Here is a 25,237-nt window from a genome sequence, read left to right as displayed (position 1 = left end):
AGACAAGGCTGTCCCTCCTGAAGGAGCTGCTGTGGCTGAGGGATTTCTGAGTTCTCTGATGACAAAAAACTGGAGTAAACCTTGCTGCCCTCATAACAATCTGTGGGAGCTTTTGTACAGACCTTGCCCATCTCTGTAGGAGCTTGTCCTGTGTGTGGCCAAACTTATTCCCAGCAGCTAAGTGGGAGCAGAGGCACAGAGGTGGGCAGGATCTGAAGTGCCAGGAGCTGTGGGGTTGGGATCTGAGCTCACCTGGCACTGTGATAAGGGGTATCACATCATCCCTCAGCTGCTTGGGGTTAAAATTGCACCAGGTAGTGCAGTGGCCTCTGCTCAATGGGATGATTTTCTCAGAGGAAACTCCCCAAATTATTATCCTTGGAGAGGCAGGGATTCATCCTGCACTGTGGTGAGAAGCCTTCAGCAAAGGGGCTTGCTGTGCTGACCCAGAAACAGCATCCTTCTCAGCACCTCCTCAGTTTCTTATGGCTAGAACATGTCCTCCTTTTACACAACTTTTCCTACTGGAACTGAGAGCTGGGACATAAAACACCAGGCAGTGAAAAAGGAGGCTCACTCACCTGGTGACCCTCACTTTTGGGATGAGCCAGGCTCACAGTGCAGAAGCTGCAGCATTCCCTTGGGAAGGGGTCATCCTGGGGAAGCCATGGGAATGCCAGACCTGCAGTGCTGCCCTGGGTTTCCTGGAGCAGCTGAGCAGGGAGCAGGGCAGTGCTGCAGAGTGGCAGCTGTGGCCTCACTGCACTGGTGGCCAGCAGCTCCTGCTGGGCTCTGCTCTGTGCCCTCTCCTCAGCTCTTCTGGTAAAGCTGTGCAGTGAGGAGGCTCAGGGTCCTAATGGAGCTTGTGGGGTGGTGGTGGGATGAATTTGTGCCTTAAATCTCTTATGATGGATTTTTGAACCACAAACACTGCTCGGCCACCTCTAATTGCAGCATCTGTGTGAGAGGTGCAGGAGAAGCTGCAGAGCAGCCAGAACCCCCTGGGAATGCTCCCCTTGGAGGAGAGAACCCTGTAACCCTCCCTGAGGCTCCTCCAGAGCTGCTCCTGGGAAGCCCAGCAAGGGCTGCAGTGGTGGTGGCCCCGTGCTGGCTCCTCCTTGGGGAGCTGTGGGTTCCCTGTGAGTTCCCTGGGTCACTCCTCAGAGCCTGCTCCAGCAGCTCTGCTTTTCCCAAGCCTGTTTAAATCAGTGGATGCATTCCCATTGACTGTTTGGAGCTGCAGAGAGCCCCTTGGAGCTAATTAGTAATTAGAGGATGCCAATTAACCACGGTTCCCCAGGCTCTGCTGCTTTGCTGGTACTGCTGGGTTGGAGAAGGAGGGAACAAAATGGAGCCCAGTGTGAATGTGTTTCATCTGGAGAGCAGGAGAAGGGTGGAGCTGCTTGTTAAATGGCCAGCAGTCCAAGTTTTAAAAGGATTTATGAGGGCTAGATAAAATCATGTCCTAAAGGCTGTCTCGAAGCCTCTGTTAAGGTGGAAAATGCTTTCTAAACTTAGAGCTTGTTTCACTGTGTTTTCCCTCTTTTGGACCTCCCAGAATTTTACAGGTACAAAAGTTCCAGCTTTATTTACTCCATGGTGTTTAGCCTAGGCAGAATGAAAAACAGATTTGCACTCTCAAAATTACAGTGCTCAGTTGTTCTTGTGTATAACCTGTGGATTATAGGCCTGCCCACCTTTGGAAATGTGGTCCCTAAACTGTGGCAGAATTTAAGGAATGCTTCTAAGGGAAATGGGTTTTTACTGCCATTGCCAGGGGAGACTTGGTCACTCAACCATGAGTTTCCCACTTGTTGGATCACTGCTTACTCTCTGGTGTAAAATTGGTGTTCACTGGACCCCAGAGGGGTGAATCCATGGCCTTGATGCTCTGGGCAGGGAGCAATTTCAAACCTTTTAGGAGTGTAACCCCTTAAAGCCAACTCTAAAATGAATTTTTCTATCTAAAAATAGCTGAGATGGTAAAAGTGCTGCTTTTATTTTATTTTTTTAATACAAGCATAATTAACTCAACTCTTACTTTCACTCTACACAGCATTTACAACAAGCAAAACCCAAACTCTCTTTTGCCCTGACATCTCATTTCCCCACATGTAGAAGCACCGCAGAATAATCATGAATTACAAACACCCAATCTTTGCTAGCAGGCTGTTGCTCCAAGCCTTTCTCCATGGTATCCCCTCCTGTACGTGTTGTGTCTGGGCTCCACCAGCCTCAGGAGCCGTAAATCTTCCTGGTGTTTTCTTCCCTGAGGCAAATGAGACACAGATGTTCCCATCTGGAAACTTTGCTCCTGCCACTGTTGTTCTGCTCAGAGTCAGAGGCTTTGGAGAGCAGTGCAGCAAGCTGAGACTTTGAAGATGTCATTTTTTGCCATGATTGTGATAATTGCCCGTTTGATATCTGTAACTGCTTTCATTTTTCATTCCCAGTGCTTTAGCCCAAGGAGTAGATAGTGCGGAGGAGGAAATATTGCTTAATATTGTTATGGGAGTGGGTGATTTAAAAGAAAAAAAAAATAGTCTTGATTCTGTGATGTTAAATGGAACAAGGAATTAATGAAAAATTACCAAAATACTTAGCAGTATCTAAGCAAATGAATTAGTGAGGAATTCTGGCTTTGCTGAACGAGTGCCCTGTCCCAGGTTATAGCCCAGCCAAAGGGATGGTTTGGGGAGGCTGCATCACTCCCTTCAATCCCCAAAGTGCTTCCTATCCAAAAACTGCAATGCAGGCCTTGGTTTCCAGGAATGTTTTCTCCTGGGCTATATTCCAGGAGTGTATGCCTCCCTCTGGGGTGGCTGTCTCTGATGAGAGCAGAGCAATCAGCTGGTGAGGATGAGGAGGGTTCCATGACCCAGGGCACCTCGGGCTCCCTGGCAGAGCTCACAGCATCCCTTTGAGACAGTGATGAGCAAAAGCTGCTGCCAGGGACATCAAGGGATGGAGTTGGGTCCCCAGAATTTACTGGTAGGGATGCTAGTGGTGTGGGAAGGGAATGGCTGTGGCTACAGCAGCCACAGCTCCTGGGTGGAAATGGCTGTCAGGGTAAATATTCCCTGCCTCCTTCATGGAAAGAGAGCAGGAGAGTGGGGATTACCACAACAGGGTGGTTTGTGTTCTTCTAGAAGCAAGATGAGTTTGGGGGCTTGATGTACAACAGCTGTGGGGTGTGTTGGATGTGATAGTTTGTGGGGTGAATCCCACATGCAGGGTTGGTCCTGGCCTGAGTCTGTGGCCCCAGAGGAAGGCTCTGGAGGCAGGAGTGCCCTACAGGAAGGTTTGTGCTGCTGGGTCTGCCATGGCCATGGCACAGGCAGAGCTGGAGCTGCCGCCGCCTTGTCTGCCTGGGAGCTGCCCCAAATCCAACCTGTGCTACTGCTGAGTTCCTAGAGCCAGGCACATTAATAGGATTTTATAAAAATCACTGAAGGGCAAGACGGATAAAGATCTGCAGTCTGCCTTCAGGAATAAATTATTAATCTTATTTCCCTTATTAACTGCTTTCTGGACTGCTTGTGAACGATAACATACTTTGCTCTTTCAAGTTCTTCTATCTGAGTTTCACATTGAATTGAGATTTAAAGTGAAACAGCTGTGTGTGGGAGAGGACTAGATGGCAATGGAGATACACGCGTTTATTTTTGATTTATAAAATGCCTCTCCCAGGCTCAGCAGCTCCCTCCTGTGTGATGCAAGGCTCTCCTGAGAGGTGCCTAGCCCTCTCCACTCCCACAGCATCTTACAGCTCAGGAGCTGGGATGTGCCATAAACCCGAGCTAAATGGGGTAAAAATAGGCTGATCACATGGAGTGGGGGAAATATCTGTACAGGGCCATGAGTTACCCACTGCCACTGGTGCTGTAGTAGCATCTTGGCCAACTGCATGGCATGGAGGGAGGAGGGTGGTCAGGGACCTCCTGTGACCAGCCCTTGCTGGTGACCTGGTTATGCCACACACTCGTGTCCCCCAGTGCTGGTTGTAAATCACCTTTTGTTGACTCAAGCAAAGAAAGACCTCTAGAAACCACCCCACAAGCAAATAAATGTCAATATTTGTAGAGAGAAGTCATCCTGACTACAGACCTCCCAGTGGCTCACTCTCCTCCAAATTGGGACAGACCCAACCATCCTTTTTTTTCTCAAAGCTGCTGTGTTGGCTGCCTTGTTCCTGATGCTTATCTTCCCTCTCCATCGCTTTTTGATGCAGCAATGCTGCAAAAAGATAAAATATTACTTCTCCCTTGACGATGTGATTGGAGTTTGAGCTTGGGGGAAGCTGTCTGGAAGCAGGTGAGGGAGGGAATTGTGGTGGAGAAGCAGTAAATGGCATCTTCTGGAAGCCTGAGTAACGATGCTCTTGCTTTGCATGTAGATCACCTCTCATCTGCATGCCTTGGAGAGCTGCAAAGGTGCTCTACAGATGGCTTAGAGCCATCAAGGGGAGGGAAAGGCAACCTTGGAGCGGAGGAAAGATGTTAATAAAATTTAAATGTAATTCTTCCCATTTCTCAGTTCCTAAATGTGAAAAATATTAGCTTGGTGGAGACTGAAAACAGATGGTGAGCAGTTGGAGCAGATAAGCATGTTATTCAAAATAAACATTCGCCAAAGCTGGGGAGGTGGCGAACCATATTTCATTTCACCCTATTTACATTATCAGGTCAGGTTACACTGCTGCTGCCTCTCGTCTGCATTCAGATGATCAACAGGGACCCTGTGACGAGCCAACTGCAGCACATCCTCCTCACTGGGGATGTCAGGGCTGGGCTGGGGCAGTCCCTGGCCTGCCCTCCAGCATGAGACATGGAGCTGCTTGCAGAGTTATAGAATAGTTTGGGTCAGAGGGGGCTGTTAAAGGTCTGTCCCTCCTTCTTTTCCCTCTTTCCAGTGGCCTCTCTATCCATTTAGCCAAGTTTGGCATTGCTCTATCTAAATCCATATAAACAGTGGGGGAAGAAGTTCCCAGGACTGTTTGTAGGAAGGGTTCATTTTGCTGACTTGTAGGTGGGCTATAATCAATTCATGCCAAGTGCTCACCTGAGGTGGCAGGGCCAGAGGAAAGAGAGGTGTGGCAGATCTCCCTTGCTTTGAGGGATGTTTTGGGATGGGCTGGATCACCTTTGGGGTGTCTGGTTGTTCACTGGCTCTGGAATAAGCTCAGACCTGGCTCGTGGGTGACCAAAGAATTTCTCCTGCTGGACCTGACCTTGGCTGTTGTTACTGGGACAGTTCTCCAGTCCCTTGCTCTCAAGAGGCAGGGATGAATTTGGGGTTTTAACTTTTTGGGGTGAGGAGAGGCCTTTTAGGTTATGAATATGTTCTGCCTGATCCAGATGAAAGTTGAAAACATCTGCTTTGATCAAACTTCTTCTTTCTGTCTGAAACCATGTCATGCTTTCCCTCCTGAGACTGCACCACTGGGCAAACCCTTGTACACAGCCTTTTACTCAAAAGCCACCTTTGTTAATTTACAGGTTTGCAATATAACCACTTAGTGGTAAAAATTTTGTTGACAAGATCTGATTTTGAGCCTGTTCTGTGTCCTGCAAGCTGCCAAAGAGAAAAGCAAACTCTTACCTGGGCATAGCTGCTGGTGGTGCAGGGCTGCCTCATGTTTAATGTAGTTTTCTCTTATTTCTTCCAAGATATTTCACTGTTTGACTTCTACAGAAAGCTGGAGAGCTCGAGTCTGGCACATGGGTTGGTGAGACACAGTTCTGACTCTTTGCAGCTTATTTACAAATGACAGCTCCAAAATCACTCCACAGTTCATCCTTCCTCCTTAACTCTCATGCCACGGAACCAAGGGGAATCCTAGCTGTGCATCAGGAATGTGCTCTCGGGAAGGTGACTGGATTAAATTGTGCCCATGCAGACACTGCAGTGTAAATTCATATAAAGCATCCCCATTTTCTGCTCTGTGGCAGTGGCTCTTCCTCTCTTCCTCTCTTCCTCTCTTCCTCTCTTCCTCTCTTCCTCTCTTCCTCTCTTCCTCTCTTCCTCTCTTCCTCTCTTCCTCTCTTCCTCTCTTCCTCTCTTCCTCTCTTCCTCTCTTCCTCTCTTCCTCTCTTCCTCTCTTCCTCTCTTCCTCTCTTCCTCTCTTCCTCTCTTCCTCTCTTCCTCTCTTCCTCTCTTCCTCTCTTCCTCTCTTCCTCTCTTCCTCTCTTCCTCTCTTCCTCTCTTCCTCTCTTCCTCTCTTCCCTTGGTCTCAGCAAATCCATGGCTCTGCCAGGGCATCTAGATCAAGGCTTTGTCTTGAGCAGAGTGGAGCACCTCCTGGTACTGCCTTGAATTATATTTTGAGCTTTGGGAAGAGGATGAGGAGGAGACTATTTGTTTTTGTCTGCCTCACTGTCACTCTTCTCCAGTTCCTAATCTTGCTTTTTTGGGGAAGGTAACATCCAGTTCTCCTCATGCACTGTTTTACTTCTTTTTCATCACTTAGTTTATTCTCTAATTGCCAGAGGAATTTAGGATTAATTTAAATTCCAGTGTAGTTGAGATACTCCCTAACTTGTTGCTGTTTTTTTTTTTTTTCTTCTGCCTTTTCCCTTTTCTCAAGCCCACAGGCATGAAGAGATTAATAAAGCAGTTTCTTTATACAGTTTATAGTGCCAGTAAATGCTGAGGTTACCTGTCACAGCAACACTCTTTGTACTGAACACCATAGGTGGAGGAGGACTTCTTTAAAGAAAATAAATAGGATGAGATCTGTCTGGAGCTGGTGTTGAAACTGCCCCTCTGAAATGTGCTGGGAGAGCTGGGAATGCAGGAGTGGGACCTCTCTGAGCGTCACTTGAGACCCCAGATTTTTTCTTGGCCTCTTGTCCCATTGTCTCACTTAGCTCTTTCTCCTCTCCAGAAAGAAAAATCAGCTGCACTTAATCCTGACATATGTTCCTTTTTAATTTGTTACGCCAGGATGGCGACTGGAGCAGCGAAGGAAATCTGGTGCACACGGACAGCCAGAGCAGAGGCAGATGAACCCAGGGCCTTGCAGCTTCTCAGGGAGGGAGAGAGGGAGGGCTCCAGGTGTACTCACAGCCCTGGGGCTTTCTGGGCTCTTGCACACCTGGGCTCCTTAAATGGGCCACAGGAATATCTAGGGCAGGAGCACAGGCTGCTCTGTGCTGCAGCTGCCCATGCCAGCTGAGAGCTGCAGAATCCCCGCTGCAAACCCTCCACTGATGGTGGAGATGGAATTCCTGCATGGAGCCAGGACTAAAGCAGCACCTCATTGGGTTTATTTTCTCTGAGTCCTCCTCCCATGGGTAATTCCAGTGTGTCTGAGGCTGGGAAGGCAGCTCTCCCACCCAGTGTCCACATCACTGCTGCCTCTGTCCCTGGTCACCTTGGGCACATCCTGGTGCAGAGCTGAGCACGCGTCACTGCAAACTTTGGGCATTTGGCAGCTTGACAAACAAAGTGTTGTGCCATAAATATGTCTGGCCTGCTCCTGCAGGCACTGCTTGAGAAGGGACAACAGCATTTGTGTTTCTGATCCAGGTAAGGTTTGGAAGGAGCTTTTGAAGGAGAGCAGTGCAATGTTTCCAGTTTGGGCAGGTGTCTTGCTCTGGTGCTCAGAGCATTCAGGCATTGACAACAATTGTTCTTGTTAGAGTATCATCCAAAGTCTCTGATGGCATTTGACTCTTTAGGTGAGTGACACAGCTGAGTGACTTGCACACATTTTGAGGAGCATCTCTGCATCCTCTCTGTGCAAATGGAGGCAGCACTGAAAAGCTGCTCTTGGTAAATATTTCTGAGTGGTGGAAGTGAAAGAATGAGTCCAGGAAGGCAGCCTTTCTCCAGGGAGCTGCTCACTGGCTCAGTTTTAGCCCCAGGTCAGCTCAAGGCTGACTCATGCCCTTGGTCACAGCCTGGTTTGCTCAGATGATTCTCATTAAATGGACATGTTTAGGCTAAAAAAGGAGAGCTTCAGAAAGATGGTTTTTATCTGCATTTATAGATGCCCCAGGTCATTAGCAGGAAGCTTTTAAATTTAACAATCCTGTTTGCTTCTTGTCTGTTGGAGTGGGCTTGGAAAGGAAGGTGTTGGCTTCTTGTGGGCTTCAGTTTTGGTGTCTGACACAGTAGCTGGTTTTATTTTGGGGTTATAAATTCCATGCAAAATTTATCTCCCTCTCTGTAAATTAACCAAATTAGTTCTGCTTTCTTAATGTGCCCTAGGAACATTTTAGGAAGGAATAGGAGAAGAGTTAAGGATTTCATGCTCTCCAGAGTATGGCAATATCAGATTGGCCATGTGCACCTGGAAAAGGGGATTTCATGGGAAGAGGGAGAAGAGGAAGAGGCAGGTGGGTGACAGTGGGACCCTGGATGGTCATTGGGCAGCTGACACCGAGTGCTGGAGAGGCACAATTAGTGCTGCTTTGATTGAATAATTTGGGTCATTTAGCAATGTGTCCCTTCCTTGCCTGAGTGAGGGAACTCAGACTTTTTGTGGTAGAAATACCCCTAACTTTGTGTACAAAATTTCACTGTTTTGCTGCATTTATTTAGAGAGGAAAGTCATGGGGTTTTCCTTGCTCTTGGTGATAAACTCACCTGCTGGAATAGGTGCCTACATGTATAAATGATGTCATGTTCCTACATCAATGCATGGTTATTCATCTGAATATCATATTCATGCATGGGAATGACAGGAAGGGTCTGCACATCAGGGTTCAATTGTATGGAAGCTGGGCCACATGTACAGTAGTTTGCAATATGGGATTAATGTAGTTCTTATAAGTTAAAATTAATTGTAGTTTCCCATGGCTTCAATATCTCCCCACTTCATGAAAGCAGAGCCTGGAATTTTTTCCTTTTCTTGAAAGCAGGTTTAGATAAATGAAGACACAATTGTTCTGGGATGTGGGTTTTGTAGCAATTCCAACCCAAGTTATTCCACCTGTACTGACAGGGCAGGAAAACATGGATTTTCAGAGTGTATCATCCCTGCTCCCCCTTCCTGCAAACAGCAGAAAGAAATGCTAGGAATAACAAAGTTCATTTGTTACCTCTCTGGCATTCCCATGACTTGCCATAAGGAAAATAAATGAGGCAGCTCGGTGGCAGAGCAGGTGCTGGGGCTGACAGAGCAGATCCCAGGCAGCAGCACGAGGGCTCAGGTGCCAGTTTGTGTTTTCTCTGCTCTCAAAAGCAGCGTTTTTGTTGTTGGGAGTCAAGAAGTAGCAGGTTTGGGTTGTATTTCAGTGCAGAATTTTGCCACCTATTCAGTGCTCTATGGGAATGCAGCATTTAATCGTTTGCCTGGGCTCAAAAGCTGAATTTCTTGCAGCTGACAGATATTGGTAAGAGCTGTGGATAACAAATTACATGTTAATGGTCCCAAGCCCAGTTTGCACCACTGCAGAGGTGGAAGTTGGGTTGAGCTCCCTCACAGCCTGAGCTGGGGTGCAGCTGGAGACCTGGCCGTGTTCCTGGGGGAGACAAGCTGCTCACATCTCGTTAGTGAGTTAATTGAGCGAGGAGAGGGCCAGCTTGAAGAGCAGAGAGTGGGGACCATCATGTCTGAGGGGTGATTTCTTTGGGGTCATGGACACTGGAGATGCTGGCAGTGCAATACAAAGCACCCCTGGAATGGGACTGGCTCCCACGGGAGCCGTGCTTTGGAGATCCTTAGGCTTTGTCTGCTGAGCTGTCTGCACTTTAAAAACCAAAAATACCCCAAAACACCCCTCTCAAAAAAACAAAAACATCCCACTATTACATTAGGATGTTTCTTCCTTTTTGTCTTATGAAGCTGATCCCAGCCACTGGAGCTGGGAGTATGGTCACACTGCTCCCCTGAGCTGGGGCATCCCTCAAGGCTGCAAAGGAAGCTGCAGTTTGAGCTGGTCATAGACTGCACACAGGAGTGGGGCTGTGAGTAGCTGATATCAGCTCATCTCTACAACCCCAGGTTGTGATTCCTCTGGAAAGGCTCAGCGAGGTGTGTATCAGAGAGATCTTAAACAGGGGCAAAGCAAATCGACAGAAACACTTTGAACAGGATCTTTGGGCATGAGGGTTGAGGAGATGGAGTCAGGAGACTGGGATGGTGAGCACAGACACCACAGACATGACCCCTGGTGCCTGTCCCCAGCTCGGGGCCCTCCAGAGCAGCGCGAGAGCCTTGCGTGACTTCCCCCAGCTCTTATCTTCACCCTTGCAACTGTTCCCGGCGTGCTGGGCGGGGAAATGCGTGTCAGGGACTGTCACTAAGCCTTGCCACCTTCTCTTGGTACAGTTGCTGGTGAGAAGAGGGTGCCAGTGATGCCCGGATCGCCCGTGGAAGTGAAGATCCAGTCCAGGTCCTCTCCTCCCAACATGCCGCCGCTGCCCCCCGTCAACGCCGGCGGCCCCCGGCCCGTGTCCTTCACTCCAACTGCACGTAAGCCCGGTGTTGCTGCTTGTCCTGGGACCAGCTCCAGCCAGCAGGGAAGGCTCTGCTCCTAGAACCCACTGGGATGTCCCAGCCATCAGCCAGGGCACGGCGGGTGATGCTGCCTGGCTATGTGGGAGGGGGGACTGGGGCTTTCCTGCAGTTCTGTACTGCATGCAGGACATAAAACAGGCTGTGTAATCCCCCTTTGCCCCCCTGCCTGCTCCTGCCTTGCTCCTGGTGCTGCCTTGAGTCTTTCTCTTTGCAGGTGCAGCCTTGATTTCCACCATAAACTCCTTAAGAAATTGAATCTTTTATCAGGTCAGCTTCAAGCGAGCCAAGAGCTGGGCTTTCCTCTTTATCTTTTGGAGGAGTTAATTCCCACTCTGCTGTATCTCACTTTGCAGGCAGCATTCCTGCAGCTGAGATTAGAAAGTTTTTCATTTTTTTAATTTCCCAGCCTTGAAAATTCCTTGCTGTCCATCCAGATTCTCTTTTTTCCATCTTCTCTTTATAATCTTTCCTATTAAGCCACAGTCAGTCCTGATCCTACCCAGCTGTAGCACAGCCTTGCACCCACTTCTTCTAGCTGAGTGTTGCTCAGAGGTGACTCTGTGGATGGAAAGGACCTTCAGCCTTTTCTTACAGCCTAGAAAGGCTCTTTTTTTCCTTCTTTAGCCAACATTTAAGCCATTTAATGTCTTTTTAAAAGCATTGTTCCGGAGCAAAGCTGCTTTACTTTGTTGGGCATGGAGTTATCTGACCCCCACACATGGCATGTACATATTTTCCATGCTCTCCTCACCCCTTTTCCTTGCACAGAGTGTTCCCTAGCTGGTTCTGTGTTGCTGTGCTGTCCATGACAGTGTCTGGGCTATCTCAGAGTTCCATGCTGGCACTGGGATTTGGAGATTTCCAGCCCAGCCTCCTGGAGGACACACTGTGATGTGCTGGCAGCAGCACTAATCACTGGGTTATCCCGCCAGACACATTGTCCCCATCTTTATGTGCTCAGGCGTTTTTAATGGCTCTCCTTTTGCTCAGGCAGAAAAAGACCATTAGCAAAGTGACAGAAATTAATTTTTCCAATGAGGATGCTTGGCACGCTGTTAAGGGCCAAGAAGCCTGAATCTGCTGATTGCAGATGACTTAATTGCCTCTTTCCAAGACACGTGAGAGATGTGACCTATGGTGAAGTTCATTCTTGCTTTTTCATTTCTCAGTTGCACCAGAGGGTCCTGGTCACTCAGTGGGGGTGTGACCTGCCCTGGCTTGGGCAGGTGAGGTGGAGCAGCTGGAACAAAGGGATCATTAACACAGGGTTGGATCATTAACACAGGGTTGGATAAACAGCAAAACCTTTGACTGTGGAGGACCTAAGGCAGAATTTAAGAGTAGCCTTGGATGATGACTTTGTTCCTAGGAATTTTATCACCCTGCTGTCCCCAAACCAGCAATCCCGCTGGTCATGGTGCTCTGCCTCGCTTGCTGCAGCGCTGTGCTCTCACCTGGCAGTCGAGGTGCCAGCCCTGCTGTGTGCTGTGTGGTGGAGCAGGTCCTGGTGATGTGCAGGATCAGATAAGTGCCAGCTGCCCTGTGGTGGTGCCGTTGGCAGAGGGTCAGGAGGGCTGAGCCCAGAAGCGCAGAGCGCGGTTACGGGGCCGTGTCTAACGGCATCCCCCATCCACCAGCATCCCCTGCTCCCTCCTTGGCAGCCTCTCCCCAGGGTCCCCCACAGCCCCAGGGGTGTCACACAGCCCCTCTTTCTCCTGAGGTATAAATAGAGCCCGTTGCTCTCCTCAGGCTTTCATCTGAAAGAATAAGAGGAAGTGAAATAGAGAAGGGGGAAAGCGCCTTGGTTGTGGCCGCCGGAGAGCACGGAGCTGCACAGCCTTTGCTGTTTGAGAGGAGCTTCTCTTGGCAGCTTCACCCTATCTGTAGCCCTTTTATAGTGAAATAAAGGCCTTTGAGTAATTACCAGAAGGGCCTTGCCTTTCACACAGCTCTGGTGTACTCTGTGGAGCTGTACCTGTGGGTACATCCTGACGTCCCTGTTGCTTTGCTGCTTTGGGAGTGGGTGTAAAAAACAGGAGTTTTTCAGGTTGCTTTGCTCCATAACAAAAGGCATGAGCTCACATTGCCTTGTACCTCCATCCTCTCAGTGCTGGCCTTCACCTTCATCTCATCATCTGTCTGTGAGGGCTGTCACCCCTTGGTTGGCAGGAACCACCTTTGTTGGTCTCTGTAGCCTTATCTTTCCTTGCATCTTAACTGACTCTGGTTAAGTTTCCCTCCTCTGCTCACCACGAAGGTCCAGGTGTGTGGAGCCTTTCCAGCCTCCAACCCTGGCATGCCCCAGAGTGGTTTAACTGTTCAAGTACCTCCTGTCTTCTGTGAAAAACCCCACACTGGGTTCATCAGGATTTGGTATGATCCTCATGAAGCTGCAGCAGTAATTTTGGCATCTTTTCTAGCAAGTTTCTGCTCTTCCCACAGGCAAGGGGCAGCTCTGCCAGGTGGTTTCAGGGCTTCTCTGAACACCATCACTTGAAATGTTTTTTATACCTCGTGGCCCCCTTGTCAGGACTTAAATCATAAGGGATTCAGGGCTGGGTTTTTAAGGATAAGCCCTGTGGATCAGCTATGATTCTCTTTCCAGTGATGTGCTTTTCACTCTGAAATTCTGGGTTTATACCAAGCTGGGGCCCCAGTGCACAGCTGCTCATCAGACAGGGCTTGACATTGCACAACCACAGCGTGGGGATGTCAACAATTTATCCTAATCCCTTGCCGAGTTCCCAAACTTCCAGCCCTTCAGTCTGTTTCAACATGCTCACCACTTACAGGAGGCAAAGTTGCAGATGGGACCAGGTTGGATAAAAACAACTGTGTTTGTGAAACTCCCTGTAAATCCCCAGGGAGGGATGGCAGGCACAGGGTAGGCTCTGCCAGCCCTCCTTGGGTGAGGTGGAGCCACCTGAGCTGCCCTTCAGCAGCAGCAGGAGCCTCCTGGCTGGAGGATGGATCCACTTCAGCACCAGGGCACAGGGATGTGCCCACCTGGTGCTCAGCATGGCTTCTGTCTGCCCTTTGCAGTGCCCAATGGAATCAACCATTCCCCCCCGACCCTGAACGGGGCCCCATCCCCACCCCAGAGGTTCAGCAACGGCCCTTCCTCATCCTCCTCCTCCTCACTGACCAACCAGCAGCTCCCAGCCACGTGTGGAGCCCGGCAGCTGAGCAAGCTGAAGCGTTTCCTCACCACCCTGCAGCAGTTTGGGAATGACATCTCACCAGAGATCGGGGAGAAGGTCCGGACCCTCGTCCTGGCACTCGTGGTAAGTCCTGAACCATCCCAGGCTGCCTGGCTTTTCCCAGGTCCTGGCACACAGTGTTTGTTTGCATCTTTGCTAAGCCAGACTCTTATGTTTGTGCTTCCTGAGAAAATGAATGATTTATTTTTTCTTTGCTGTGTTTCAAAAAGCTGTTGGTCCAGTGGCTTAGGCACGAGATTGTGTGCAGCTAAACTTAAGGAAAGCTGGAAGGAATTGGACAAAGCCTTTCTGTAAATCATGGAATCACAGAATGGTTTGATTTGGGACCTTAAAGATCACCTCATTCCTAACCCCTGCCATGAGAACACCCTTCAAACCCAAATGAACAGGTCTTGCTGTGGAATTGTATCCAGTGTTTGCATTTATACAGAATAACTGGGGGAAATGCTGTCCAGTGCATTAAACATGATACTCCATATGCACAAAGGCATGGAGTGACAGGACAAGGGGGAATGGCTTTAAACTGAAAAAGAGGAGGTTTGGATTGCATATTAGGAATAAATTCTTCCCTGTGAGGGTGGGCAGGCCCTGGCACAGGTGCCCAGAGCAGCTGTGGCTGCCCCTGGCTCCCTGGCAGTGCCCAAGGCCAGGCTGGACAGGGCTTGGAGCAACCTGGGACAGTGGAAGGTGTCCCTGCCATGGCAGGGGTGGAATGAGATGGCCTTTGAGGATGCTTCCAACCCAACCCATTCTGTGACCTTGGACTGAGGCTCTGGAGCCCTGGGCAGCTGTGGTCCCCTGGAGCTCCTGCACTGATCTCTGCTTTTTGGCACGTGTTCTTTTGAGGCTCAGCAGGCACTGAAGGGAGCTAGACTGCAGCAGCATGGATCATTTCTGCTTCCAAGGCAAACCTGAGTCTGTCCACATCCTCTGGGTCACTCCCAGAGCTTAAGCACTGGATGTAAAATGCTGCTGCTGCATTTATATAGCCTATTTCATTCCATGGATGTAGGGTAGTGCCTTAGCCTACCCTTTTGGGGAAGGAAGGAGAAGCTGTCCAGGTCCCTTTGGCTGTTGTTCTCACCCCAGATCGTGCTTGTTGCTGCAGGGTGCATTTTGTACATGCAGATTATCAAATGCTGCTGTCCCAGGCATTACCCAGCCTGAGCAGCCCCAGGGGAGGCAGGGCTGGACCAGGAGGGGACCACAGTAAACAGAGGGCTGCTGAGACTCCATGGATAGGTTAGATGAGGAGAACTGAAGGGGAGGAAGGTGTGCAGTTCTGAGCAGCTGGGATCAAAGTCTGACTCCCCACAGCCTGCCCCAGCATGCAGTAGATGCCAGCTGGGTCCTGCTGCCCTGGAGTCAGCCTCTGCCTCCCACTCTGGAGCTGGGGGAGTGCTGAGCCAGGCAGTTCCCACCCCTCTCCTAGTGCAGCATTCCTGCTCTGCTGGCCTGAGCCTTGCTGGCTGCATCCAGCAGGATCCAATGCAAACACTGTCAGTCCTGGAGCAGCAGATGCTGTCTCCCTCCCAGTTCTGTTCATTTGGAGCCATTTCCCACATGTCTAAAAATAAGAAATAATTGCCATTTCATATCTTAATTTCTTTTCTCAGAACTCAACGGTGACAATCGAGGAATTTCACTGCAAGCTGCAAGAGGCGACCAACTTCCCCCTGCGGCCATTTGTGATCCCCTTCCTGAAGGTGACAGGGAGCTGCTGGGGATTGCTGCCACTCTGTGTGCCTGCCTGTGCCTCTTGGCACTGTGACATTGCTGGGAAAGCTCTCCTTGCAAGCACCACAGCATACTGCTGGAGCCCAAGACAGACTGCACAGAGCTGGCCGTGTGGGACTGGCTGACGTTGTGCTGTGAGCCACATATGTCTGCTTGTGTGCTGGAGATAAAGGAGGCAAACCGAGCTCCATGTGGCAGCTTCTGAGCCTATAATCTTATTTGCAAATGTTCAGATCTAGAATGTTTGAAGTGCTGGCACACGGAGTCTGTCTGGGATGGTTAAATCACAGAATCACGGGGTGATTTGGGTTGGAAGGGACCTTAAAGCTCATCTCATTCCAGCCCCCTGCCATGGGCAGGGACACCTTCCACTAGACCTGGTTGCTCCAAGCCCTGTCCAACCTTGCCTTGAGCATTCTAGGGACGGGGATTCCACAACACCTCTGGGTAACCAGATGCTGGAAGCACACAGTGCTTCCTGTAACACTTGGATTTTGGGTTACCAACATCAGGCTCCTGGGAAAATACAGCTAAATCTGCCAGTGCAGACACCAGGAGCTGGGGGATCCTGAGTGGGGGTCATGGGTCACAGGTGTTACTGCTCTGAGCTATTAATGAAAGCCAAACCTTTTGTAACAGCTGCTGTAACCCAGCTCTGTGCTTGTTTTCCAGGCCAACCTCCCTCTGCTGCAGCGGGAGCTGCTGCACTGTGCCCGCGCTGCCAAGCAAACGCCCTCCCAGTACCTGGCCCAGCACGAGCACATCCTGCTCAACACCAACACCACATCTCCTGCTGACTCCTCTGAGCTGCTCATCGAGGTCAATGGCAATGGCAAGAGGCACAGTCCAGACAGGTGACAGCTTTTGTCCCTCTGCTCAGTTATTGAAGTCGTGACTTTTGTTTTCTCTTTGCTGCTGACAAAGCTTTAAGCGGCATTCAGGATCTTATCACTCTCAACAACAATTCTGGCTGTTCTAAGACTTCAATGACTGCTCCTACTGCACTATGAATTCAGGTTGGGTTCCTCTTTCAGGCAGGGTGTGTCCCAGAGGGACTTTTGGGTAGCACTGCAAAGCCTGAGCCAGAGAGCTGAGCAGTTTCCCACCCCCAAGGCAAGGAGCGGAGGCATTGGCAGGGCTGGGAAGGATGCGCTTCATTTTCACCACGTTTTATTCCAAGATAAAAGTTGTTATGCAATTATGTGGAGCATGCCTCAAATTTATAAAAACTGTGAAATTTTAATTTGGTCATGCTCAGAGAGATGAATCACAACACTCAGGCATACTGAACCCTTTTCTTTGACGGGGTCACTTTGTGCGTCGCCTCACAAATTGAGTGCATTTGTTTGAGCTCTCTGCATTTACCCCGTGGTAAAATCCTTGCTGCCCAAACCCTGCTGATTCTAAATCTGCATCTTTCTGAGTACATGTATGGGATGCTAAGGAATGCCTGTCTGTGCTGGTGTGATTGCAGGAGGGAAGACAGCAGCTTTGAGAGGGAGCCGCTGCCGACAGAGCCTCCGGCCAAGAGGGTTTGCACCATCAGCCCCGCACCCCGGCACAGCCCTGCCCTCACCATCCCCCTGATGAACCCCAGCGGGCAGTTCCACCCCACCCCACCACCCCTCCAGCACTACACCTTGGAAGATATTGCCACCTCCCACCTCTACAGGGACCCCAGCAAGATGTTGGAGCACAGAGAGATCCGGGACAGGCACGGCGGGCTTGGTGAGAGCCTGGAGGGTTCCTGGTTGAGCTTTGGTGTTGGTCTTTGCTTGGCCACTCGTACCAAAGATGGTTGATGCTGGGCATGTCCTCACAGCTGAGTCTTTGCAGGGAGTTCAGAGGAAACAGCTCTCCATGGGAAGTTACAAACAGGAAGATTGAGTGTTTGTATTTCCCTGTATGAAGGACTTAGTGTGTGAGTTGAGTGTAGCCAACCCAGCAGGGAGGAAGAGAGGGCAGGGAAATAGAAACTAACTTTTCCAAGATCTCCAAAGCAGGAGAGTAGAGATTGACCCCCTGCCCTGTTTCTCCAAGGGATGTGTGGGAGGTGCATGATGTATTTCCAGCACAACAGCCTGAATCACAGGCTCTGAGCTGCTGTGAGTTTATAACAGGAGAACCAGCTCCACAAGCAGGTCAGAGCTGGAGCCACAAGTGGATTGTAGCAGACAGAGATATAAAAGCACCAGCATGGAATTACCCCTGTAGAGCTGCCACCTGGAGATGTGTTTTAAAATCCCAGCTCTGTGGAGCTGGAAATAGAGCTCTTTATTCTTGCTTTGGGGCCACTCCTCTCCCCACTGACCCATCTAATCAATCCCTCTGTGGCTGTGTTTTGTTGCAGGGTTGAATGGAGGCTACCAGGACGAGCTGGTGGATCACCGCCTGACAGAGAGGGAGTGGGCGGATGAGTGGAAGCATCTCGATCACGTAAGGAACTGCAGGGGCTGTGGGAAGCTCTGTGGGAAGCAGCAACTCAGTGTTCCACCTGCTCCAGTTGGTGATTTCCTTGTTGATACCATAGCCAGGCTCTCCTGGTGGCTGGTGGTGGAACAAGCCACCACAAGCAGGTGGATGGTGGGGAGGGCTGAGAGGAGCTGTAGCGCTTTCCTGGCAGGTTTCCTCTGCCCGTGGTCAGTGGAGACTAAAATTGGTGTGGCTGAAGTGTCTAGAGCTGGGGAGCTTCTCCTACAGAGCATGGCCAGGTGCTGCCATGGCTGGCTGAGCAACCAACCCCAGCTTTATCTCCACTGGGATCTTTTCTGCCCCAGCCCTGGCCAGCACAAGTGCACAGATGCACTAAGTGCAGTCAGGATATGGACTTACTTAGAAAATGAGTAAACCTATCATTACTGTATTTTAAGACTTTTTTTTCCCCGAGGTGCCAGCTTTTTATGGACCAAAAAAGCACCAACAGCAAGACCTGGTGCTTCTGGCAGATTTTATGCTGAGCTTTTTCCTTCTGAGCAAGGCAGCTCCTCCAGGCACTTCACTGCTGTTTCTGTCAGAGATGGGATTAAAATTCAGCTTTGATCATAAATGCAGAGACCTCACGGTTTAAAGCTAATGGGTTTTTTTGAGGGGATGGTGTTGGGGTGGAGCAGAGGCCCTGTAGCTGAATATTTGGAGTTGGACTGTGACGGCAGCACTGACACCAGGATCATAACCAAATCCCATAGGAAAGTGGTGGGGTTTTCCTCTCCACTTTTAGGAGCATGTCCTGGAGGTGTTGAGCTGCCTCTTGTGGTGACCCAACCTAGTGCTGTATCCTTGGGCATGACACCATCCCAAATCCAGGGAAACCACCTCGCTCTTGTCTCATCTGCCTGGTATGGTCCCTCCACAGTGAAACCTGTCATCGTTGAAATATGATTCTCTTCAAGCCAGGTCTCATGAGCTCTTGGAGATCTATTTCACACCCAAGATAGCTCAGCTACCTTAGAAGGCATAAAATCAGGATGGCTTCTGTGGCAGTGTTGGAAACAAAAAGGTTTCAATAAAAGGCAAAATAACAAAACTCTTTACAGAGGAAAACAGATCCAGGTGCAAGAGGCCCTCCTGCCCCTGGTAAAATACCCCACAAAAGCCATTAGTTTCTTTGTTCTCTTCTTTTTCTACTATTATTTTATCTCTTCTATTTCTAGTATTTATCTATATTCTAGTATTATATCTAGTAATTGCTCAGGCAGGACTTTTTTGGCTCCTGTCCAATTAGCTATCCTTAAGTTTGAGGTGAAATCCTCCAGATCTTATGAGATGCCTTTTCAGCTCATTGAGGAGAGAAACTTCTGGCCTTATTTCCTTTTTAAGGGCACAAATTATAGTTTTGTGTCTTGGTTTGGAAAGACAGGAGTCTGCTAAGGAAGGCAGGAGCCTCCCCTGAAATGGAGAATGTAAACCCTCCCCACCCCTCTGAATTGCTATAAATTTTAAATTTAGGGGCTCTCAGGCAAAAATATGGGAGCAGGAAATAACAGTTCTTTAATAGGGAAGAAAAAAAAAAGGCTAAAATAAACAATGCAGTGCACTAAACCAACACTGACAGAGTCAGAACCCAGCCTGACACCCTGTGGGTCAGGGTGCTGGCAGCAGTCCTATTGGAATTGTGGCTCAGCCCTCCTGCAGTGTCAGGGCTGGTTCTGCTGGAGCAAGGGGGATCCTGTAGAGAAGGATGGATTCTTCCTCTGAAGATCCAGGGCAAGAGGCAGCTGCTGTTCCTCTGGGGAATCCAGGGGGGGAAGCTGTGCTGGTGTCTCAAAACCTCTGGATTATATCCAGGTAGGAATGCTTGGCTCCTCCCTCTGGGCTCACATCTCCCAATGGGATGCTGTAGTTCTTATCAGCCATGCAGGGACATTCAATGGCTGTTATCAGCAAGTGTCCCCTCTTGAGGGAGGAGTGATTGTGGTCACTCAAAGAGAGAGATAAGGCAAACTGCCCACTTGACAGAAGATAATCTGCCATACAGATGGTAATAATAGAAAACATCTTTCATTGCAATCTGGAACATTATGTCACTCTGTTAACAAGAGACACATTCCTATAACCATTGAGACCCTTTCCCCGCCCCGCAGGCCCTGAACTGCATCATGGAGATGGTGGAGAAGACGCGGCGCTCCATGGCGGTGCTGCGGCGCTGCCAGGAGGCCGACAGGGAGGAGCTCAACTACTGGAAGAGACGCTGCTCCGAGACGGCCGAGCCGCGCAAGGCGGGCACCGAGCTGCTCAGCCGCCAGCACAGCCCCGCCAGCGCCGACTCCGCGGGCAGCGGTGAGCGGGCAGGGAGGGCTGGTCCTGTGTGCCACTCGTGGGATGGGTTTGGTTGAGCACTGCTGTGGATGGCACAGATGTGTTTGCCCTCGCTCAAAGTGCCTGGGTGACACTTGGCTGTCTCTGGGATGAGCTGGGTGGCCTCTGGGACACCTGGAGCCACACGAGCCATGTGTCCCTCTGATGACACACAGCTTTGCAGGATGAAGCTTCTCCCTTGATGGAGAGTCCATGGCCCACATGTGTGGCATTCACATTCTCTGGAAAAATTCCTTCATGCCCAGGATTTTTCTCCTGGGAAGCTGAGGAGCCTCAGAGAAAAGGAAAACAATTCTGATCTCATTTGCTTCTCCTGTGTTGTGCTCACATGGGGAATGTGTTTGGAGATTGTTCACCCACAGGTGATTGTTCCATTGCATTCTGCTGGGAGTTGTTTTCACTCTTTGGCCAATCAGGGCCAAGCTGTGTCAGGACTCTGGAGAGAGTCACCAGTTTTCATTGTTATCTTTTTAGCATTCAGTAAGTATCCTTTCTGTGTTCTTTAGTATAGTATAGTATTCTTTAATATAATATAGCATCATAAAGTAATAAATGAGCCTTCTGAGAACATGGAGTCAGATTCATCATTCCTGCCTTTGTTGGGGCACTTCCCAACAAATACTATAACAGCCTGGTCAGAGAGAGAAAAAGCTGGATAAGTTTTCCCATGAATTGGCCTGGGAAGCTTTAGGGAGCTGGAGATAACTAATGATAGTCAAATACTAAAACAGTCTGCAGGTGGTGTTTTTTAACAATCTGTTTTGCTGTTTTTCTCATAAGGTTGTTTACAAATGGGTGTCTTGTTAATTAGGCAATCATGTGAAATGTATTGATTAAATGACCAATCAGGTGCACCTGTAGCAAACTAAGGTATAAATGAAGAGAGGATCAAATAAACAGGGCTTTTGCCATTTTGCCTTCTGGAAAAAAAAAAAAAAAACAAACAAACAAAACAAACAAAAAAACCCCAGGCTGTCACATCCACACAATGCTTAAGTATTTTTCTCAAGGATTTGAAGAGAGGTGACACAGGAAGCAGTTTTTGTCAGTGTCTAAAGGCACCTTTGCTCATGCTTTCCTTGTCACTGCTGGGCAAAGTTGGTCCAAAGCTGGGGGTGAAAAGGCAGGGAGGAGGTGTTAGTCTCCACCATTCTCCTCCTTCCAGTCCCTCTTGCCTGAAGGATTTTAAATGTTGAGGTCTATTTATTCTAAAAATACCAAAGGCTTTTGTAAGTGTAATAGCTACCTGTGTTACTAATTCTATTTTTGTATCATGAGTCAACTTTATTGAAGCTGACTGGTTTCCCCATCCAGTATGCAGGGGTTTGACCCTATAGAAAAAAACGAGTCTAAAATGCTGATTTATTACAATGTAATTCAGATTTCCATACAACCAAACCCACTGCAATTCAAGTTCTGGGGGGAAAAACCTCTGATTATTCAGTAATAAAAATGGATTTCTTCTAGCAAAAATAAATATAAATTTGATGTATATTCTACTTGTTTGTATACAAAATATAGAGTGAATCCTCCTGCAAGAAATCCAAGTGCCCCTGGCTCCAGTTGCCACCAAGTCTGAGGAGCAGTGGGTGTATGTGACAGCCTGGGGGGCACAGCCAGCTTTTAGCCCTTCTATATTTAAGTATATCATGACTAATACACTTCCAGCCTCTTGTTGATAAAATTAAAATTTTTATATAAATTTGGAAAGCTGTTGCTTTCTCCCCTAGTGGGACCTAGGGATAATTTTCAAGCTCTATTGCTCTTGTGAGAAGGTTCAGTTAAGCATCAAGCAGCATCTCCAGGTGTCTTGGAGGACAGTTTGTCCATAAGTTCAAGCCTTTGAATTGCCCTGGGATGGGGAAGTGCTGTGATTAATGTGAACTGCTGGTGCACAGACTTATGCTCACAGCCTGTGGACAGTGCAGAAGTTGGATAACATACATTTATAAGCATTGCCTGTTGTTTTAGAGTACCAGGAGATAGGTTATACAGTGTCATAAATTATGCAAGGTGCTAATTAAATGTTGTAATTTATCATGTCAGTGTTTGAGGATTGGCTTTACCGGTAGGAATCCTCTGCTTGGAGTTTTAGCTGGTCAATCCTTCCCTGCCCTGTGATGTCCTGAGCTACCACTGGGCACATTAGCTGCAGCTGGGTGGGATGAGGCTTTGCCAACCTTTCCCTGTGTCCCTTCCTCCAGCAGATTCCCTGAGGGAGTTCAGCAGCAGGTCGGGGACAGGCTACGTCACGGAGGAGATTTGGAAAAAAGCCGGTGAGTGTTCGCGGTGACTACGGCCAGGACCCTGCCGGATCGCCTGGGCTAAACACAAAGCTGGGGTTTGCTGTGCAGAAACAGCAGGAGCCCAGCTGCAGCAACACCCCAGGATGTGCACATCTGGCTGCCATCATCCCCACCCTGCCTTTCCCAAAGGGCTCTGCTCCTCTGTGAATGCATGGGGATCCCATGGCTGTCATGGGGGAGATTTGGAAAAAACCCGGTGAATGTTCGCAGTGACCAAGGCTGGGATCCTGCTGGATCACCCAAGCTAAACACAAAACTGGGGGTTTGCTGGATGTGCAGGATGTGCACATCTGGCTGCCATCATCCCCACCCTGCCTTTCCCAAAGGGCTCTGCTCCTCTGTGATGGCACGGGGATCCCATGGTGCTGAGCCTGGCCTCGCCATGCGTTGGATGCTGTGCTGTGAACGTGCTGCTGGAGCTGGGTTTCTCTGGGAGGCTCTCCTCACTGCCAGGGTGGGTGTGTGAGGCTGCTCTTTCCTTCCAGAAGAAGCTGTGAACGAGGTGAAGCGGCAGGCCATGTCGGAGGTGCAGAAGGCGGTGGCCGAGGCGGAGCAGAAGGCCTTTGAGATGATCGCGTCGGAGCGGGCGCGCATGGAGCAGACCATCGCCGACGCCAAGCGCCAGGCCACCGAGGATGCCTTCCTGGTCATCAACGAGCAGGAGGAGTCCACGGAGGTGAGCGGTGAGGGCACAGCCTGGCAAGGGCTTGCCAAGGCTGCAGAGTCTCCAGGTCAAACCTGCAGGTCCCCCCTGCCTTTTCACAGAATCATAGATCACACCATGGGTTGGGTTGGAAGAGACCTCAAAGATCATCCCATTCCAAGCCCCTGCCATGAGCAGGGACACCTGCTACTAGACCAGAATGCTCCAAACTCCAGTCTTCAACCCCTTTTCCTTTTAGAAGTCTCTCTCCAATCAATAGCTAAAGCAATGCACCAGTATAATCAAAAATCCTTTTTAGGTTTTGCTGGCAGGGAGTCAGCCTGAACAATGTCTGTGGACACGAGTGTGTGCAGCCACTGGGCACCCTGAGCTGGACTCAGTGTAATGACCAGGGATTTTGTGGGATTGAAAGAGGTGTAGAAGCAAAGAGAAAAGGATGCTGGTGCATGCAGCAGTTTAGCTCAGAAATTGTGGTGGAGTTACTTGATCTTTGCAAAAAAGAAATTGCTGTTTGTGGGCTTGAAAATAGGGCAGGGCAGAAGCTGGGCTGCAGGAAAAGCCCTTGCACATTCCTGGTGGTCTGTGCCACACTTGCATGTTGGATAAGAAGGGATGGATCTTGGTTTGTCATAGCCAGTGCCATGTGCTGAATGGGTTCCTCAGAGAATCTCTTTCTACTCTTCAATCATCAATCATCCTCCCTGTTGCTTAACAGGAAGTTCACTTGGGTAGAACTTTTTGAGATTTTGGGCAAGGGGAATCACATGGCTCATTCCTGCACTACCACATTCCATCCATGTGGGCTTTGCTCCCTATTTTAATTTCTTTACACGTACAAGAGCAGAGAGTTTGTGTCTGCTGTGCAGAAATCTGATGGGACTGTGCTGTTCATGTCTGCTGAGATGTGGGGACAGCAGGTCCAAACCTCCTGGTGGGTTTCAGCTCAGCCGGAGCTTGGGAAGTGTGGCCAGAACCATGGAATTCTAGGTGTTATTCCAGAGAATTATGTCCATAGTGCAATTCCCAGTGAAATTGCTGAGGGTTGAACACAGCAGTCGCATGATGGGAGTGGGTGGAACTGCTCAGGAAGCCATGGAAGGAATGAGGCAAGTAGTGATTTCTCCATAGGGGAATAGCAGAGGAGTGTCCTCCTCGTCCAGCTGTGCTGAGGAGCAGTCTGGGACCTCGGGAGCTGCTGAGCACCCTGTGCAAGCCCTAGAGCCCTTGTGTAAAAGCTGTCCTGTTTCTGGCACATCTTGTAACCTTTGCAACACAGTTGAAAAACACTTGAAGTGTAAACAGCTGCGAAGCAGTGACCCAGTTTTCAAAGAACTACCACATCCTTTGGTAGGGGCTTTTTGGCCTCAAGTCCTGCTTCTCCTGGAAGGTGGAGGACCTTTGGGGACACAGAGGCTCTGGAGCACCTCACTCCAAAGTGAACCGGTCAGGTGCTTCACTGCCAGCCCATAAATCACCACCATGGGCTGGTGGCTCCAGTGCTGGGGAATCTCCCAGCCCTTCCCCACAGCAGGGCTGCCTGCTGGAGCCCAGCACCCCCCTCCCACAGCTCTCTGCTGGTGGTCACAGCAGCCGTGTGCCCACAAAGGCCAGCTCTGACAGAAGCTGCGTTCCCACAGCTGAGCTGCCCTCCCCAGTGTGTGTTTGCTACGCCCTGCTCCAGCTGCAGGGAAGCTGCTCTGCTGTCCCTCCCCTCCCCAGAGCAGCTGCAGCCCTGATCCGGGGCTGGCCCCTTGCCCCGCGCTCCGAGGGAAGCGGTGGCACGCGGGAGCCACCAGCTGACGCCTCTCCCTGCGGCCAGAGGGGCTTTGCTCTACTTCCAGACTGAAGCTCGGGCTCTGGCAGTGCTTCCACCTGGCTGGGAGGCTTTCAAATGAGCATTTGCTTTTCCAAATTGGCCTGCTCCAACCTCTTGTGCAGCGAGGCAGGGTGCGGAGCAAATGGTGCCTGTGCAGCGCGCCCTGATCCCCGCAGAGAGCACTTGGCTGGGAGGGAGACCAAAATAGAG

The 25,237-nt window shown here is 49.8% G+C and overlaps 1 protein-coding gene across 6 annotated transcripts in view; it reads left to right on the top strand.

Moving 5' to 3' along the window:
- Positions 1-25,237, top strand: part of CBFA2T2 (CBFA2/RUNX1 partner transcriptional co-repressor 2) — a 61,730-nt gene that overhangs the window by 33,692 nt on the left and 2,801 nt on the right. For 3 of the 6 annotated variants that reach the window (XM_066561542.1, XM_066561537.1, XM_066561541.1), the window contains 9 exons: positions 10,280-10,423; positions 13,511-13,752; positions 15,306-15,395; positions 16,099-16,280; positions 16,901-17,154; positions 17,777-17,862; positions 20,007-20,202; positions 22,446-22,517; positions 23,033-23,223. In XM_066561542.1, coding sequence (XP_066417639.1) covers positions 10,306-10,423; positions 13,511-13,752; positions 15,306-15,395; positions 16,099-16,280; positions 16,901-17,154; positions 17,777-17,862; positions 20,007-20,202; positions 22,446-22,517; positions 23,033-23,223 — 1,431 coding nt within the window. In that variant the 5' untranslated portion in view covers positions 10,280-10,305. The remainder of the gene's footprint in view (positions 1-10,279; positions 10,424-13,510; positions 13,753-15,305; positions 15,396-16,098; positions 16,281-16,900; positions 17,155-17,776; positions 17,863-20,006; positions 20,203-22,445; positions 22,518-23,032; positions 23,224-25,237) is intronic. The other 3 variants (XM_066561540.1, XM_066561538.1, XM_066561539.1) reach the window with 3 other exon arrangements.

Source organism: Molothrus aeneus, chromosome 17, assembly GCF_037042795.1.
Source record: "Molothrus aeneus isolate 106 chromosome 17, BPBGC_Maene_1.0, whole genome shotgun sequence".
NCBI classification, from domain to species: Eukaryota; Metazoa; Chordata; class Aves; order Passeriformes; family Icteridae; genus Molothrus; species Molothrus aeneus.
The sequence above is the reverse complement of the archived record's forward strand: the minus strand, read 5'-3'. Positions and strand labels throughout refer to the sequence as shown.